General features: G+C 45.4%; 2 protein-coding genes across 3 annotated transcripts in view; one reads left to right on the top strand and one right to left on the bottom strand.

Annotated features, from left to right (window-relative positions):
- Positions 1-361: 361 nt before the first annotated feature.
- Positions 362-18,504, top strand: vrk2 (VRK serine/threonine kinase 2). 2 transcript variants are annotated; one of them, XM_070915578.1, is made up of 13 exons: positions 362-496; positions 1,225-1,359; positions 1,821-1,876; positions 4,650-4,719; positions 5,554-5,641; positions 6,518-6,719; positions 6,941-7,073; positions 11,825-11,945; positions 12,569-12,627; positions 14,509-14,729; positions 16,516-16,659; positions 17,611-17,793; positions 18,002-18,504. In XM_070915578.1, the coding sequence occupies exons 2-13, from the start codon at positions 1,230-1,232 to the stop codon at positions 18,320-18,322; spliced, it is 1,728 nt and encodes a 575-aa protein (XP_070771679.1). In that variant the 5' UTR covers positions 362-496; positions 1,225-1,229; the 3' UTR covers positions 18,323-18,504. The 2 variants fall into 2 exon arrangements, with proteins under 2 accessions (XP_070771679.1, XP_070771681.1); XM_070915580.1 differs by lacking the exons at positions 17,611-17,793; positions 18,002-18,504 and having other exon boundaries at positions 16,520-16,659.
- Positions 17,503-18,625, bottom strand: part of fancl (FA complementation group L) — a 23,277-nt gene continuing 22,154 nt past the window's right edge. The window contains exon 14 of the mRNA XM_070915581.1: positions 17,503-18,401. Coding sequence (XP_070771682.1) covers positions 18,366-18,401 — 36 coding nt within the window. The 3' untranslated portion in view covers positions 17,503-18,365. The remainder of the gene's footprint in view (positions 18,402-18,625) is intronic.

Here is an 18,625-nt window from a genome sequence, read left to right as displayed (position 1 = left end):
AAATTATTGCTAAGATATAACTTATATACATAATACATAATTAACGCATAAGCCATTTAATTCCTCAAATAATGAATCACATGTACATAATACCGCATGTTCCCGTCTCTACTGCTTCCCTATTGGCCACTGGGTTGTTGGGAAACTTTTCCTTGCATGCCATCGGCTGTCCGGCGTAGCGGGCGGGACCAGAGCCACGAGGGGCAATCGCTACCGCTTCCCCATTGGCTATTGGATTGACGAGAAACTGTTCCGTGCAAGCCATTGGCTGTGCGGCGTAGCGGGAGGGACAACTTTCAGGAAGTGATGAAGATTTGTTTCGGTTTCGCACCGAGCCATTTAGGAACGGTTTATGGAAGAAGGCTGAACACTCCGGGCTTCACACGCTGTATCAATTACTTATTACGACAGCTTTTCGACATGTTTCTCCACAGAATGCTCAACTGACGACGCACGGCTTGGGTTCCCTTCGGAGACCGGCGCCTATTTTTAGCATGTGAGTCATATTAAAGAGCTTCTCAGTAACGTTAGCTAATTAAGTAAGCCGCTAACTAGTTGGGTGCAAACCAGAGCTGTTTAAACCCTCAACGACCGCGTATCAGCTAACTGCCTGTGTGTTCAACGGTCCTCTGTTGTTTTACGTTCGTTTTAAGTCGCCATTCTTGTGTTTCAAGGCAATAACGTTAACAAACAACCTCAAAGTTGCGTAGCGAGCTGGACATGCCAGACATACCCCTTCATCCCGAAGAGCCACTCTTCAAGTTGACCAATTTTAAAATAGGTTTGTGGCTTATAAGAACAGTCGTGTGGCTACTAAAGTACTGTCCCGCACACTGGACAACAAGCTAACTTAAATTCCCAAATTTAAGTTCTTTAAGGATGCATTCTGTGCATTCTTACGTCAGACGCTTAAAGCTGACTGATTTTTTTTTTTTTTTAATGCTGTTTGTGGATGTTGCCTTTAACTTGTGGAACAGAGTACATGGAAGTGTAGAAACAATACCTGTTGCACCAGCTAGGCCAGGTGATGTTTTCATATTAAGCTGAAGCGAAAGACATTACTGTATATAATTAAATCATTACTTCCCTCACATTTTGTATCAAAAGGTTTCGTCGAGAGGATTTGGGATCTAAGCCACGCCAGAAAACATATTATTCTCCCAGCGTAGGTTGATATTTTTCTAATGTTTTCTTGCGCATCTTTTTTCCCCGGAACTTGCTCAGTTTTCATGGCACCGCCAAGAAAGAGGGCGTTGCCCAAACCACTCCCAGAGGGCTTCGTGCTGGCCGACACCGAGAAGAAGAAATGGAGGCTGGGGAAAATCATTGGTCAAGGTGGCTGTGGGCTGATCTATCTCGGTAATGAGCACACTGTGTCTGATGACACACACCCTCTGTATCTTCACACTCATAACTGTGCTCATAAAAGTGCTTTCGTCACATAAGTGCATGAGTACGCATGCAGACTAGCGGAATAACTCCCCCTCTTTCTCCGCCTGGAGACACACACTGTTTCTGATCCGTTTTTGTTGTGGAAGCTGTTTGATTGATCAGATTGCCACAAGAATGTCAACTCTTCAACTTGTTGTGTATTTTGTAACAGACCCCCCCCCGCTTCCTCTAATCTATGAAGACCTTTCAAATCAGCTAGAATTTCACCATTTACAAATCCATTAGTGCTCAATACAGAGTTTTGTTCATTTCTTCCTGGTGTTGGACACATTTTGTAAATCCAAAGTTCCCGATCTAGTCCAAGACTTAACATAACATGCCACAGCCTACGCTTTGTCTCATCTTGTCGATCTCTTGTTGTCTCAAAGCCTCCCAGGACGTGGACAGACCTGTTGCAGCAGACACTGACTTTGTCATAAAAGTGGTGAGTGCATTCGTGTCGCACACACAGCCTATCCATCACTTGTTTGAAATGTCAGTGCGTACTGCAAGGTGCCCTCACTGCACTCTGCGCTGGAAGCAGAAGGCAGCGGTTACCCTGGTTACGGGAAAATAATGCATGTACAACAAAGTGATGCTTCCTGTTCTTTTGTTTCACAACTTCACCAAACATCACGTGATTTCGTTTGAAGTCACTGCGATGACATTGCAACACCCTTTCGTGCAAGTGACACCTGTGATTTTATAAAGTGGACTTCAGCAGTTCCCTCTCTCCCTCTTTGTGTCACTAGACCTCGGCCTCATCTCAGCAAGGAACAACAAAAAGACGGAATTTCCTGCTAAAAAGACTAACTTTTAAAAATAAACCACTGGCTTTGGCTAAGTAAGCAGGTGTTCAGACTGAAAACTGCTTTTAAAAACAATGCAGGGGGCGATGTTGCTTCAGGTGGTGTTGACACATGCATATACAGTGCTGTGAAAAAGTATTTGCCCCCTTCCTGATTTCTTATATTTTTGCATATTTGTCACGCTTAAATGTTTCAGATCATCAAACACATTTTTATATTAGACAAAGATAACCAGAGTAAATGCAAAATGCAGTTTTTAAATGATGATTTCATTTTATTAAGGGAAAAAAGCTATCCAAATCTACCTGGTCCTATGTGAAAAAGTAATTGCCCCCTAGACCTAATAACTGGTTGTGCCACCCTCGGCGGCAACAACTGCAATCAAGCGTTTGCCATAACTGGCAATGAGTCTTTTTCATCGCTGTGGAGGAATTTTGGCCCACTCTTCTTTGCAGAATTGTTTTAATTCAGCCACATTGGAGGGTTTTCGAGCATGAACGGCCTGTTTAAGGTCGTGCCACAGCATCTCAATTGGATTTAAGTCTGGACTTTGACTAGGCCACTCCAAAAATCTTCATTTTGTTTTTTTTAAGCCATTCAGAGGTGGACTTGCTGGTGTGTTTCGGGTCATTGTCCTGCTGCATAACCCAAGTGCGCTTGAGCTTGAGGTCTCGAACTGATGGCCGGACATTCTCCTTCAGGATTTTCTGGTAGATACCAGAATTCATGGTTCCATCAATTATGGCAAGTTGTCCAGGTCCTGAAGCAGCAAAGCAGCCCCAGACCATCACACTACCACCACCATGTTTGACTGTTGGTATGATGTTCTTTTTATGAAATGTTGTGTTAGCTTTACGCCAGATGTAACGAGACACACACCTTCCAAAAAGTTCAACTTTTGTCTCATCAGTCCACAGAATATTTTCCCAAAAGTCTTGGGGATCATCAAGATGTTTTTTGGCAAATGTGAGACGAGCCTTTGTGTTCTTTTTGGTCAGCAGTGGTTTTCGCCTTGGAACTCTCCCATGGATGCCATTTTTGCCCAGTCTCTTTCTTATTGTTGAATCATGGACCCTGACCTTAACTGAGGCAAGTGAGGCCTGCAGTTCTTTAGATGTTGTTCTTGGTTCTTTTGTGACCTCCTGGATGAGTCGTCGATGCACTCGTGGAGTAATTTTGGTAGGCTGGCCACCCCTGGGAAGGTTCACCACTGTTCCAAGTTTTCTCCATTTGTGGATAATGGCTCTCACCGTGGTTCGCTGGAGTCCCAAAGCCTTAGAATGGCTTTGTAACCCTTTCCAGACTGATAGATGTCAGTGACTTTGTTTCTCATCTGTTCTTGAATTTCTTTAGACCTCGCCATGATGTTTTGCTTTTTGAGATCTTTCAGCCTGCTTCATTTTGTCAGACAGGCTCTATTTAAGTGATTTCGTGATTCAACAGGTCTGGCAGTAATCAGGCCTGGGTGTGGCTAGTGAAATTGAACTCAGCTTTCCAAAAAATGTGGTTAATCACAGTTAATTCATGATTTAACAAGGGGGGGCAATTTCTTTTTCACATAGGGCCAGGTAGGTTTGGATAGTTTTTTCCCCTGAATAAATGAAATCATCATTTAAAAACTGCATTTTGTATTTACTCGGGTTATCTTAAAATTTGTTTGATGATCTGAAACATTTAAGTGTGACAAATATGCAAAAATATAAGAAATCAGGAAGGGGGCAAATACTTTTTCACAGCACTGTGTGTATATATATATATATATATATATATATATATATATATATATATATATGTATATGTGTGTGTGTATGTACGATCCAGGAAGTAACCAAAACGCTGCACAGCGGTTTATACTGCGCTGAGGTTAGACCTCCCTTTAACGCTCTAGCATATACCACGAGGTACTGTAAGTTGTCTGATAAATCAATCGCATGTAAATGAGTTAATGGCCCCTAACTCGCTCAAGCATTCTTAAATGTGCAAGCTAATTAGTCTTACATTTGTATGCAAGGCAATTTGTCTCCCTCATTGCATCAGAAGGTATTGTGTGACATACTTAATGTTTACAGGTATTTACGCCCTTGGTTGAAGGGGGGGGGGGGCAAAACAAAGGAATGAAGAGAAGAGGGATTCGTCTTTCACTTCATTTAATCTAAATGGAAATGCCATGTTCCATCAAGGTATTTTGGAGAGTCCCTCTTTGATTCAAGGGAAGAGACAATGGGAAGGAAGCTTAAAAAAAGGGACAGAATGCACAGCCAGTTTTATTTGCACAAGCATGGATGACGCTGATTAGAATGACCTATCCCGCTTTGTGATGTATACCAAATCATGTTTGTTTGTGTCTGGCCAAGGGCTTCTTTAACCAGTGGCAACGAAATGGTTACAAGTCTGTGCTTGTGTGTGCAGGAGTACCAGGAGAATGGCCCCCTGTTCTCAGAGCTCAAGTTCTACCAGAGGGCAGCCAAACCGGAGAGCAGTGAGTAGCACCGCCCGTCCAGCGTCCCGGCAGCTCACTGGAGCACGAGTGTGTTTGACTGATGAAGTGGCCGCAGACACAGAGGCTTTGCCGCCTGCCGCACAGTAATTAATAATAAGCCAAAGCAAACATGCACCTCAGTGGCAGTTAGCCCCCCCCCACCCCTCTCCGTGCTTGTCTGAGCTCTCCAACGCCTCCGTTTGGAGAGGAAGCCACTCGAACGTAATGATGGCCCGAGCCTCCGATGAGCCCCTGACCACCTGCCAGCCTGGTTGAGCGCCAGTCAGGCCAGCCGCCATGAAGCCCTGAGCCAGGCTCACTGCTAGCTTTGTCTGGGGCCTCTGTGTGTGTGTGTGTGTGTGTGTGTGTGTGTGTGTGTGTGTGTGTGTGTGTGTGTGTGTGTGTGTGTGTGTGTGTGTGTGTGTGTGTGTGTGTGTGTATATACCCTCAATACTGTAAGATTGATATTTGCATGCATGCATTATTACACTTACAAGGGCAAATAACAATTCTGAACAAAACATTTCCCTACATTTCATAGAGTTTAGGGTTTTTTGCTCAGATTCCTCTTGGAAAAGCGGAGGTTTTAGACCCGGGGTTAGGTCAAGGTTAGGGGGATCATCCGACTCTCACCGAAGGTTTTTGTAGTTGCCACCTCCCTTCAGGCACCAGGGTTTCTGCGTTCTCAGTACAGTTGCAGAGTTTGAATTTAGTTGATGGTTTAAGTCGTTCAGCCTTCCTAGGCACCCAATATAAAGTACAGCCAGGAGTGTGAAAAACACAAATGAGCGCACACACATTCACGTGACTATTCCTCTTCTGATCTTGTTCCAGTGCAGAGATGGAAGAGGAGCAGGAAACTGGACTTCCTGGGCATCCCAACGTACTGGGGATCAGGGCTCGCTGAATACAATGACCTCAGGTATTGACGCGGCCAGCGCTTGGTGGGCAACATGTTACCAGATGATCAGAAGATGACTAGATTACAACAACACCAGCACCAGTAGCTAGCGAGCCTTCCCTCGCCATCCTTGACCTGAGATACGGAGCATAACCCAATCCCGATCCCAATGCGGGCCGGATTGAGATGATTTGATGAACAGTTTTTAATGTCACGTGGGAAATGCTGAGGCACTTGAAAACCAAAAAAAAAAAAACTACTTCACACTATGTCAAGTATTTGAAGCGTAAACGTAATGACCTGCTGGGCCAAGCTGGGTTTTGTTTTGCGTTCTACACAAGAGCCAGTGGGCATCAGCATTTATGTTTGCCACGTTGTAGACCAGGTAAATTCTGCTCTACCAAGAGTTTATTTACCTGCTTTGAAGTCAAGTTTCAAGGCTGTCGCCTTCCAGCCACAGCTGGGTCGGGGAGCTAACTCTCAAGGGTAGCTTTTAGTGGCCCACATTTTGTGTGTTTCTTTTGACCACGAGTGAGAATTTGAAGCAAAGATCTCTCTCATATGTCGATTATTACATCTTTGCCTTGGAATGGGTTCAAAGTGGCACTTTACACCTACAAGTGTCAGTATTTGTCCACGTTCTGTTGCTATGAGATCTTCTTTTTCCCTGACTGTCTTACTTAATGCTAAACTCTTTGAGAAGTCTGTAATTATATCAACCATGTTAGATATTTTATAGCTTTTGCTTGTGAGCATTATGTTAAAAATCAGCCTTTTCCCCATTTTTACATCTCTGCCTTGGTAAGGCACAGATTATTGGTGGCAGTTTTTGATGAGTTTTCTTGGTGCTAAATGTCTGATTCAAACCTCCTTGTTACCTGTTCCTCCACCGCTCAGGTACCGCTTCATGGCCATGGACCGACTGGGCAGTGACCTCGAGAAAGTCTGCAAAAGCAACGGAGGTCGCCTGCAGAAGTCCACCGCGCTCCAACTTGGTCGAGGACTGGTGGCTGTGCTGGAGTTTATTCATGAGAACGAGTATGTCCATGCCGACATTAAAGCCGCCAACCTCATGCTGGGTCACAGAGACCCTGAACAGGTCAGTCCACTGTAGACCTCCTCTAAAAGTGAGGGCAAGTGAGGGCAAGTGAGGGCTATGGTTCTGTGTGCACATTATATTAATAATGCAAGTGGTGAGTTATCAGCCATCCATTTACAGGATTATGTGTCTAAGAAGACAAGATAAATTCACTCGTATTTGTTGAAAGGCTTTGTAATTCGGAGTGTGTGTGTGTGTGTGTGTGTTGTTCGGTGCTGTAGGTCTACCTAGCAGACTATGGGCTGTCCTACAGATACTGTCCTGATGGAGTCCACAAAGAATACAAGGAAAACCCCAAGAAGGGCCACAATGGAACCATCGAGTACACCAGCCTTGACGCCCACAAAGGAGTTGGTAAGCAGATAAGCACCAGAGAAGCGGTTCCGTGTGTGTGGGTGTGGGGGGCATGGCATGTGGACGGTCAGTTGATATGAATATCATGTGTAGATCAATGTCGAGCCGCTGCACGTGTATTCAGGAAGACCAGCATTTACAACCATTTCCCAGATACTCCACAGTAACAACTGTAGCAAGCTGAAACTGGACTCTTCTTTTATCTTTTATCTTAAGTGCTCAGTTAAATTAACATACAGTAGCCCTGTGCAAATTGAATCCATAGCTATTTTCCACACGTCATGGCACCTCTTCGGCACATTTTCACCCGAAGTCCAGACCGTAATTATTACTGGCCTACTTTAACATAAAGTAGAGATATAAAAAAAATCTAGGAATTCAACTAGGAATTGAAATCACGATAAGAGGACACTCTGAAGTACTTAACTAGAGGGGCAATAAGTGGTCTACAGTTGCTTATACCCCACATACATGAAGGAAAGTGGCTTGGAAAAAGTCCTGGAATCCCATACTAGGTCCCTGTAGTAGCTGCTCTGAAGCCTTCGACGATCATTGATCTCCATCAGCAGTGGTCATGTAATTGTAGATGTTCAAATTGACATTTTTCTCCGAGCACTCGAGGAGCCTCTCATCCACGTTGGCTCGAAGACTGAGCTCCGTGTTTCATTCCTTGACCTCAGGTCGCAGCAGTTGACTGACAGCAGGCGACTTAAAAAGACACAGCGAGATGAAAAATGGCTTGGGTTCACTTCGGTTAAAGAGGTCCTTCCGCCGGTCAATTTGAAACACACAGGCAGGTATTCACAATTTGCCAGTATTTAGGTGTTATTACAGTATCTATGTTAACCCTTCTAGAATCTGTGCCCTTTTTAGTTTGCAGTCTTTGTTTGTCAATACATGTAAAATAGGCTCTCTGTCCCGCCACCCTCCGCCTCCCTCCCTTGGCTGATATTGGGAACACATTAACTGGCAAATTGCCTACATGCTCCCTCTCTTCATCGACCATCGATTCTCCATACGCCCCCCCCCCCCCGCCCCCCCCCCCCCCCCCGGTACCCGTCTCTGTTTAACAATTCCCTAATTAGCTGAAGTCATAACCTGCATCATGTATTCATCCCCCATTAATTAAAGGACTTTGATGTTTGGTTAGAGAGAGGCCTGGGCCACAGATAACCTCTCCGAGCTCCACAGCCGACCGACTCCACTCCCCCTTCCAGTTCGATACTGTGAGTTAGCATGGCTCAGGGTGCCTAATCGCCACGGCAGCGTTTCTATCAGCGCGATCGATGAGTAAAAGAGGGGCAGAAAATGTCCTGTCAGCAGTACCTTTCGAATGGAAGTCATGTCAATTTTAATATCATTTTGAAAGGGGGAGGGAAACCTTTTTTCCTCTTCTACATCTACATCCATCTCCACCAGGTGCTCTTATTGGAGCTATCCTTGCCTGTATTACACTAGTCCTTCAAAGAACTGACGAACACATGCTTGCTTAAAAACAGACAAGTGTTGGAGGGTTTTCCGCTGCGACCGAGGACCACCCTGGTCTGCCCTTCTCTGACCTGATGGCACCAATCCCCCCCCCCCCCGCAAGATATGTTGACAGGTTGCCATGGCGAGGCTTTGGCGAACGCAGCTGCCGCCTGGCAGGCCTTTTGAACCTGAAGCTAAACGGTGTAATTACCGGCATTCGGTGGGCGTCCAGCGGACAGAAGACCGTCTCCGAACGACAAGACTGTGAAGCAGGAGGGTTAAGAGTGTGACACTGCAGCGCGCTTTAGGGAATCTGAATAACAATAGCAGATAATTAACAACAACACCGCCGCCGCCTCCCCTCCCCGTCTAAAGCATGTAGAGAATGTGCGCGTGTGTGTTTATGTGGGTGTTCTGTATTTATGTACTGTGCGTGTGTGTGTTTTTCAAGCATGTCCAACCTCCCTTTGAGGGCTGTTGACGTGTGTATGTGTACGCACACGCGTACCTCTGCGCGCTGTCCCGTGTCATCCCTCACATGAGGGCAAAACACATTAAACACAGAAGAGCAGACGCACAAAACACCATTATGAGCTCCGATACCGTGCCCAGAGCACGCACAGAGGGCAGCAGCGCTTAATGTAGTTGTTGATCTTTTTAATTGTTAATCTATTATGGTGCTCTGGGAGTTGCAACACTTTTTTCTTTTTCTTTTTTTCCCAGTGTCAGTATCGCATGTATTTTTCATCTTTATTCTCCTTCAACGGGCTCTCAGTAGCAATGAAGTGGTGTGTAATTATTTACAACAATAGGAAGCCACACTGCGATGGTGACTTAATGCATATTTTACATCCACAAGGGCAAACAGACCTAACTCTCATTATCAGAGTTGTTGAGACGTAGCACAGCAGACAATGGCAGTTTCATATTTGGAGCTAACGTATAGTAGAAACACTTTGATATTTTCACTGCATCTAACGTATCCGATAGTTCATACATTTATTTCTAGCATTACAGTCTGTGCAACGCATGACGTCCTCTGTCCTGCCGCTTGGAATGATCACTGATCAGATTAGCCACATTAAGCAATCATTGATTCATCCATTGGCCAAAAAAAAAAAACACGACTGCAAGGCTACACGTCGGAGCTGACAGCACCAATACCGGATGTTCGCATATGTTATCACTTCGTCACTTGGTATGATGCTATGATTCATCTTTTTTTCTGTTTTTTTTTTGCTCCGCCATGCCTACAGTTGTGCACTGAAGAGCGCCGCTCCTATTGGTTGCCTCGTGAAACGGCGTAGAAGTTGTCAAACTAGACAGGCGAGAGCGTTGGTTGTCTTCCAATGTGAAATGGTTGGGCCCAACACTCGTTTCCAATGTTCGACGCCCCATGTCGTTTTGTTTTGGCATTAGATCCTCAGTTTGGATAAGGAAGAATATTTGATATTTAAACATATTTTAAAGGTCCCATATTGTAGAAAGTGAGATGTCCATGTCTTGTTGGATTATAAAGCGGGTCTCGGTGCTGTGTAAATACTGTGAAAGTATCAAAACGCTCAGGGGAGAAAAGCACACAGCCCGTATTCAGAAACCGTGTCTTTTAAACGAGCCGTCGGGACTTCTGTAAGGTCGTGATGTCACAGCACTCAGCCATGCCCCCCAGGCACAGCACAGACGGGGAACTGAGGGACTGCATAAAGGTCCAGTAGAAGATAAATAAGGAGTCCCAGAATAGAGAAATATATATAGAGCTGAAATGAGCATAATATGGGACCTTAAAGTTGAAAAGAAAATGCCTTTAGACACCCCTGCATGAATTCATAGCCTCAAAGTCGAGTTACTGGAGGGTTTCTGGTGCCACCATGTAAGGACATCAGCTAGCATCACTCTCCTCAAGGCCCTGCCGATACAGCCTGTGTCAACATCCGGTCTTTAACCACCTCTCCCATTCTGATCATCCGTCATTGATCGCTTATCCTCCCTGCTGTGTCCAAGCAGTGTGGTCTTCCCAGAGATTTCCTTTCACGTTTGTGCACTCTCGTGATCAACACATCCCTGCGTCTCGATATTCTTTTTTTTTTTTTTTAAGTGAACTACAAATTTGTTAACGTGCAATCAAATTACTGCCCACCCATTCCACGTAATCTGGTCCTGTGCGGCAGTGACCACGCTTCCTCTTTAGGCCAGCCTGTTGGCTGGGGAGGATCAATGCCGGCCGGGGGGCTCAGGGAGGAGATTTCTCCCCTCTGATGGAGCCAGTCGATAGGTAATTTCTCCGGAGACATGCGGCGGCCGTTACAGTATTGAGCTGCTAAAACTCCCCGGGCTCGACCCCTCTGGATGGACTCGGTCGACAAGTATTGATAGACCTCACACATTAATGTAGACCCGTGCAATCACACACACTCACAATAAGACGCAAACACACTCCAGACTTGTCCTTAAAGAAGTCATCGGGAAATGGGAAATCACACTGGTGTCATGCCAACAATTTTTCAAGTATTAAATTCCCTAATATTAAATGATATTGTTCCTGATCAAATCCCTGAAGTGTTTTTTTTGTTTTGTTTTTTTTGTTATGATTTGTGACCTTCACAGTGCAGCTACACAGCTGTGTGTAATCATGAAATACCTAGGTGTAAAGCATAGCCTATGTTGAGCACAGTGGTTCTTCAGAGTACTTTTAAAACATTTTGTCCACAGCTGAACCTTTTTGGACAGAAATGTAATTCTTCCCACATGGCGAGGAAAAGCAGCAGCGATACAAACCAAATTCTAAAACAGCCACAAAACCAACCACTGCTACTTTGGCATTTACTCCAGAACGGCCGCTAATGATCAAAAGTAAACTTTATATCTCAACTTGAGATATAAAGTTTTTCTTTTAATGAGCACGGCAGCCTCACCGAGCCCCCTGGCATGGCTCGAGTCTTGCTCATTGATACGGAATTGGATGGGAATCGGCTTGTCTGTACATTTCAAATTTGGATATAAAAATGGCTTAAGGTTCGGAGCGTCGAAGCAAACCTGTCTGGATCATGTCAAAGGCCACGGGTATCTGGTTTCATAAAATCAGGAGGGCTCTGTAAGAAGAAAAAGGGGGGGGGGGGGGGGGGGGGGGGGAGCGCAAACTGAGACCCCCACCACCACCATCATCATACTATTCTACAGTATGCAATCTCACTGTTGAAACTGAAACTTGTGATGGGTAAAAGAAACACGTAAAAAGATTATTAATGGCAGCCGAACATTTCTCATCTTGCCTCTTTTTATAGCTCCATCTAGACGCGGCGACCTCCAGATTTTGGGATTTTGTCTCCTTCACTGGTTATGTGGCTCTCTGCCTTGGGACAATGTTCTCAAGAACCCTACTCAGGTCCAGGAGGCCAAGGCCAGGTACGTAGTCACCTTGTACATGTCTCCTCACAAGCACCAGCCTGCGTGTCTGAAAAGTGAAGCCAATGCGGAAGTGCCTAAAACCTGCATTCTTTCTAATGGCCAGCAGGGGGAGGGGGGCGCGACTCCACTGGTTGCAAAAAGAAGTCAGATTGTATAGAAGTCTATGAGAAAATGGCACAGTGTCCTCGGGCTCCACCCTCTTGTCCAAACATGGCCACTTCTGGTCCCAAAAAAAACAAGATGGCGACGGCCAAAACACTAAACTCGAGGCTTCAAAACTGTAGTCCAGAAACCACCTTCTCTACGTCCGTGCTCATAATGTAACGTGCAGCCACTCTTCGGGGAGTGGCGGGATGGGTCCTAACTGCATTTTTCTTTTCGAAGACGTATACTTTTAATTTGTGCATACATAATAGAGCCTGTGGGTACTATTTGGGTTAACAGTGCAACAACACAGCATTAAAAAAAAAAAAAGTAGAGTTGGGGTAGTGTAGCTATATAGCTTTGACTCAGATTCAGCTGCGTTCTTCCCACCTTACTGTCTACCCCTGAACTCCATCTCTCATAATGTTTCTGTCCTCACCTCCTCGCTCTTGTCTCTCCTCTCACTCCTCCCTCAGACTCATGGATAATCTGCCAGACTCAGTCCAGCAGCTGTCTGTGAGCGGATCCGGCACAGGTAAGCCCGGGCCGCAGGGCATCATTTACTCCTCTTAGGTTAAAATTGAGACTTTGGAAATAGGACGGCAAGCCTGTAGAGGAGAGTCGAGGAATGCCTGCATCTCAACTTCTGCTCTTCTGACGGAGATCCAGAGTAAAGGCCAGGGCCGAGACTAATCTATATACTGGGCTGACACGCACGGGGCATATGGGTAATAGCTGTTGTACGCCAATATTTCAGACAAGGTTTCCAGTCCTTTAAAAAAAAACAAAAAAACACCTTTGGCTGTTTTGTCCAATGAGCACACAACAGCTGGCAGCTGAAATGAAGACAGAGGGACGAGCTACAATTCAAATCATACGGACTGCACTTTTTGAATGCAAGTTGGGTCACGCCCCGTTTTGTAGAAGGTTCTATACAAAATCAGGAAACGCGTCTTTCAACACATCACATCCCAGCTCTCGTGGAAGAGCAGGGAGGTGGCTGTCCGCTCTTTTGGGAGCCTCGCTGCAATTAGATGATTGTACCTTTTTAGTAATCAAACTAAAAGTTGTTGTTCTCATCTGCCAAACAAAATAAAGTAGTAAAACCTCACAACCAGGCACAAAATTGAATTTATCACTATTTTCCAAGGATTTCTCGGCATGAATTTCAAACGGTGTTTATTCAAATTGCCTGATATTACCCTTCTTATATTCGTTGCGCATGAGCGTCCTCACGGGGTCGATGTGAGTTCATTACCGTGGGCAGCGAGAGGGAAACGACATGTAACAAACGCAGCCACAACATTCATGTTGTAACATGAGGGTGGTCTTCTGCACTAAGCTGCATTAAGCTGCAGTTCTTCTTAAAAACTGCCATTTTAGAGTGGAAAGTATTTGGATGAGACCCGCTGCAGAGGAAAAGCTGATCCAGTAATACAACTGCAACAACACCAAGTTACGGTTGGACCACATATATGACAGTAGGGTTACCAAACGTATGATGTTCTTCAGTGTGTGATCACACGCTAAAATAATGGGATAATGGTATTCGGGACAGCCTTAGCTTCTTCACCCTGGGCTAATGTCGGTTTCAACGTGGCCGAAGCGTACCTGACGTGAACCGGCATTATCGTCCAGGAGTGTGTCGTAGCAAGGCTGCACGACGGCCCAGACTACATGAAGACCAAATCATTCTGCCGAGGCTTTCCGCCCGGAATGAAACGCTCCGTCTCTCCCTCAGTCACCCGGAGCTCCCGAGTAACTTTGTACCAATTAAACAGCCGTCCCATTGACATGCCTTTCAAAGTTTGTCGTGTTTTTAAAAAAAAAAAAATAATAATTCTATATATCTCTCCTCCTTTATAAGGAGAGGTCACATCTGTGTGAGGGCTTAGCGTGTGTGATGTATGGTTGGGACCGGGTGCTCCTCTGCTGACAAGGCCCGGCTGCCCGCCTCAGATAAGAGCCAGGGTATGCATCAACTAAGTGTGTGTGTGTGTGTGTGTGTGTGAGAGAGAGAGAGAGAGAGAGAGAGAGAGAGATACAAGTTTTACTGCAGTATGTGTCATACACGTCGCCTGGCCGGTGTGTGATGACACACACGCACACATACACACACAATGCATATCCGTAGCTGTGCGCATGCCTAATCTACTCTCTGTGGGGAGATACATTGCCAGGCAGCGTATTATCTGGACTGTGAGACCTTCAGGTTCATCCTGCCTTTGCTGCTGCATGACTCAAGTCGAACAGAAATTATTTCTTGTGCAGAGCAGTGTGCATCGTTACTGACGCTGGTGCCTAAAAAACAAATAAATAAATAAATAAAAAGTATGTCTCAGGTAGTAAATTCAAACCAATGTCTGATAATAGCTGTGCAACAGATGTTTGACGTTCCCTCCGTCCCTGTCTCCAGACGAGGTGGCCGAATTCCTCCTTTATGTGAAAACTCTGGACTATCAAAATAAGCCGGACTACCAGCTCCTCAAAGACCTCTTGGGCAGGGCTGCCACAGGAAGACTTGACTCCGTGCCTCGAGGACCTGCGGGGGAGTCAACCGCCAGGGTGCAAGATCCCCTCTGTCAACAGAGAAACACCGGAACCCACAACAAAACTGCACATCACAGCCAACATCCGGTAAGGAGTGAGATTAATATCTCATGGTCGCGACATCATCTGACAAAATCAAATGAATACGCTGGATATATAGTGTGTCAGCAAGTCTGTGTCTCTCGGCTAGAAATGTATTTCAATTGGCGCTGATCTGCCAATGTTACTCTACGCACCTTGTGTTTAGACTGCACGGACTAATGCAAACTCACCTGGAAGAAACCGTGAATGCTTTTGGTCCAATTTTAAAACATAGTTGGGTAGTGGGTGCACCGCAGCCTCTTGTATTACACGCAAAAAACTTTTTTCACCCGTTTTCACAGATCAAATACAAAAAAAAAAAAAAAAAGTAATTTAAAACTGAAAAAACCCGTAAAAAACCTGTTCTTAAGTTTAGATCAGACTTAGAAAATGGATCACCAGAATTGTTTTCCGGTGATTTTCTCTTCTCACTTGCCTCTCAGGGCTTCGATAGTCAACGGCTCTGCTGTGTATTCAGCCGTATTGACAATCATAGAGAAAGTTAGAGGCGACTAAAGGTTGTCTTCTTAACTTTACTGCCCCGCAGCCACCGAAAAACACAGTTTTAATCTGGACAGAGGGAAAAAGACATGTTTACAAATTGAATCGGCTTAATGTGGACGTACTCTAAACTTTTAACTGAATTGGCGTACGAGTGGCCTTAGATTTATGCATCATGGTTTGGCGTCTCCCCTTTTCTGTTTTAAGTGGTCCTCTCCAAGTCAAGACAGTATCAAACATGCTTGTGAAGCGCTGCTAACTGTGTCATTCTCGGGACGTCATCCGGTTTGCCCCTGATGCTCAGACCCCGTCCCGAGGAACAGTCACCACCGAGTATGGAGCACATACAGTAGATTATAAAGTAACATTACAATAATTAGACTTGGAAGGGAAATGCTAGAGTGTAATGTACATATAGTGATGTCAAGGGACAATCTGTTGATGTGTTTTATTAATCAGTTTGATCACAGGCGTTGATTCAAAACATGAATGCAGGGAGAATCGGGGGGGGTATTTGAATATTTGACATGGAATATTTTTACAGCCGGCGAACATTCAGCAACTTCAGCGTTGGTCACAAAGATCCTGGTTTCCTTTGTTGAGTCTCTTAACCCCAGAGTGGAGGAACGTGACAGCAGTGAAGGGAGGGGAGGGGTTAACCTGCCCCTGACCCCCACCAATGAGTATGTCAACCAGGGGTGTGCAGGTCTAAAGCTGGAGGAGGACCGTGATTCTCCTCAAATGCACCATCGGAATCGCCTCTCGACCCCTCGGCGGCCCCGGCGAACGGCCCTCTCAATGGCCCAATTTGAAGGCGCTGATGACACACACACACACACACCCTCTCCCCCAGCGCACAGGGTGTCTCCAATTATGCTGCTGATTTCCTCTCCTCTCCTTGTGTCATTTCATTTCCATGCTAAAGTGCTGGCCAGTTTGATCCCTAGTTAAACAGAAGTGGCCATTTACAGGCGGTTTAGTGAGGAGAGTAAATGTCAGCCGAGATAAAGGCCATTCAGCGGGCATGTTCACTGAATCATCTGCCGCTGGTGTTGTGTAAATATATTATTATTTTACGGATGATTATGGTTATGTAGCCAGGCAAAGTTCTGTTTAAGAGAAACTCGTCAAACTGTTTAGTGTCATCTGAATTAAGTTGCTATGCAAAAGCAGCTTTTACTAATGTTATGGGGTTGATCATGAAAGTGAGAGTTCAGTGGCTGAAGGAGCAGGAATGCTGAGAGAAAGCTCGGGAGGCAGCGATTAAATCATCCAGCCGTTGTCTCCACAGAAAGCAGGACGAGCCAGAGGGTCCTCCAAACCCAAGGCTGATCCTACAGAGGCGGATGATGAGCACGGAGAGGAGATGAAGACTAAACCGGTGCCGGCCCGCTACGTAAGAGGACCGCCCCTCACTAAACCCCGGTCGCAAATGGTAAGAAACGACTCTGCAGTAAACATCCAGTGACCTCGTCAGTGACTCTTTCAAATGCCATCGTGAACTCAAGGTCCACTTACTCGATTTCTTCGGAAGCTTTCCGACCCATCTGGACGTTTTGGGAAGAAATCTACCAAGTGGACCTTTTTTTCCCGTGCAAAAATACAAGCGAAGAATGAGCCTTTTAATGTCAATTTTAGCATAAAACATTAGCTTCGGTAATGTTCGGCGACTTCACGTAAGCACAAGGAGAAGATCCCTGACGAAGCTGGCAGTGTTTTCTAATTGTAATCAGTTGTCAATTACTCTTGTTGTGTTCCCCCAGTAACATTATTAAACAATGACTCTTAACTTGGAACTTAAACACAATTTATGGCTAGCTGGATCCACTGCAGCTAAAACTAGCAACTTTCACGTTGGCTCCATTAATGGCGTGGTGCATATATAGATATACTGATAATGGAGTCATCTGTGGTTCAGATCAGTGGGCTCACACTGGGAGGAAGCATTTGGTTGGTTCAGACCTGGTCCTGTTTTTTTGTTTTTTTTAAACTAAATACAAAAGGGGGCTCACAGAGGAGCCCTTCAATTAGATATTAGTGACATGCAATGGTCAAAATGAGTTATTTCAACCAAAATTATAATTCAATAATATTGCCTGGTGTAGCTTTAAGATTTGTTAACAGTTGACATTCACCCATCTTGAGGTTGGATGGGTGGGGGCAGTTTGCTCATATAATATGAATATAAGACCCTACTTTCTTACTTTCACAACATGCCAGGATGCGCTCGTGCGGAGACGTGTTATGGGACACAGTTATTACAATTCATCACAATTTTTATTTCAAAAGAAGCCTTTTTTTCAGAACACATGTTCATCATGTAATTACACATAATGCAGATAAATCAATGAAGCGGTGCTATTTTTTTCCCTATTTTCCCTCTCAGAAGAAAGATGGAGTTTTGCCTGCTGCCGGCAGATCACTGAGGCCAAGGCCTGACCATGTGGTGACTTATGAGGAAGATGACAGTGAAGAAGAGGAGGAGGAGGAGGAGGAGCCAAGACCCAGACCCATTCCTGCATGCTATCTGAGAGGCCCTCCGATAGGCCCCAGAGCTCAGCCTAAACAGGTGTGAGGCCAAGATACGAGAGCGGCCAGGCTCCTTTATGTAGGACTGCATGTTTGTCGTTAAAACGGCTCCAAAATGTCCCTTTATAAAGATGTTTTAAAACCTTCAGACTTGTTGTTGTGACTTCTCAAGAAGGTTCAAAAGTTATTCGCATCCAGCGCAGTACAGTTCTAAAAGAGCAAAACGCTTGAATTGCCCTCTTCGACAGAAAGCTACATCCAAACGGACCGGCAGGAAAGCGGACGACCTCGGGGGGAAGACGGGAACGGCGACTCCACCCACTCTGACGGACTGCGACAACGAGGACCAAACACACACGGGCTACAGGGAAAGGTGGGGTGAAAGGCTGCCCCACCACAGAGCGGGCCACGTCCACCTCTGTTACGAGCACTGGGGCGGCTTTGGTGAACAGGCAGCTGGTCCCACGCAGAGGAGGGGACTGTTCTCCTGGCTTGTCTATGTGGTTGTCTTTCTTTTCTTGGGTGCCGTTCTTGGAGTTTGCCAAAGTGCATTTAAAACGGACTTCTGAGCAGGTGTGGGGGTGGGGATTTAGCACCGGGGTCGGAGCCTCCTCAGGACTTCTGGCCCGCCATTTTCACGGTAATAGGCTGAAATAGAAGGAGAAGCCTCAGTTTACTCAGCTCATTAAATGTTCATTATCGTTAAACGCGGTGTGAAGCATCACTTTGTGACTGGACTATAGACGAAGGACTCCCACATACAATAAAAACTCATAAAGAAAACTCTGACTTTGAATCAATGGCGCTGTATTCACAGATATCCAGTATCGCACACTTTATGTACTCCTTTTATCACACAAGGAGCAGCTTAA

The sequence above is a fragment of the Enoplosus armatus genome, chromosome 12 (genome assembly GCF_043641665.1).
Source record: "Enoplosus armatus isolate fEnoArm2 chromosome 12, fEnoArm2.hap1, whole genome shotgun sequence".
Taxonomy (NCBI): domain Eukaryota; kingdom Metazoa; phylum Chordata; class Actinopteri; order Centrarchiformes; family Enoplosidae; genus Enoplosus; species Enoplosus armatus.
Note: the sequence above shows the minus strand (reverse complement) of the source record. Positions and strands in the feature narration are given on the sequence as shown.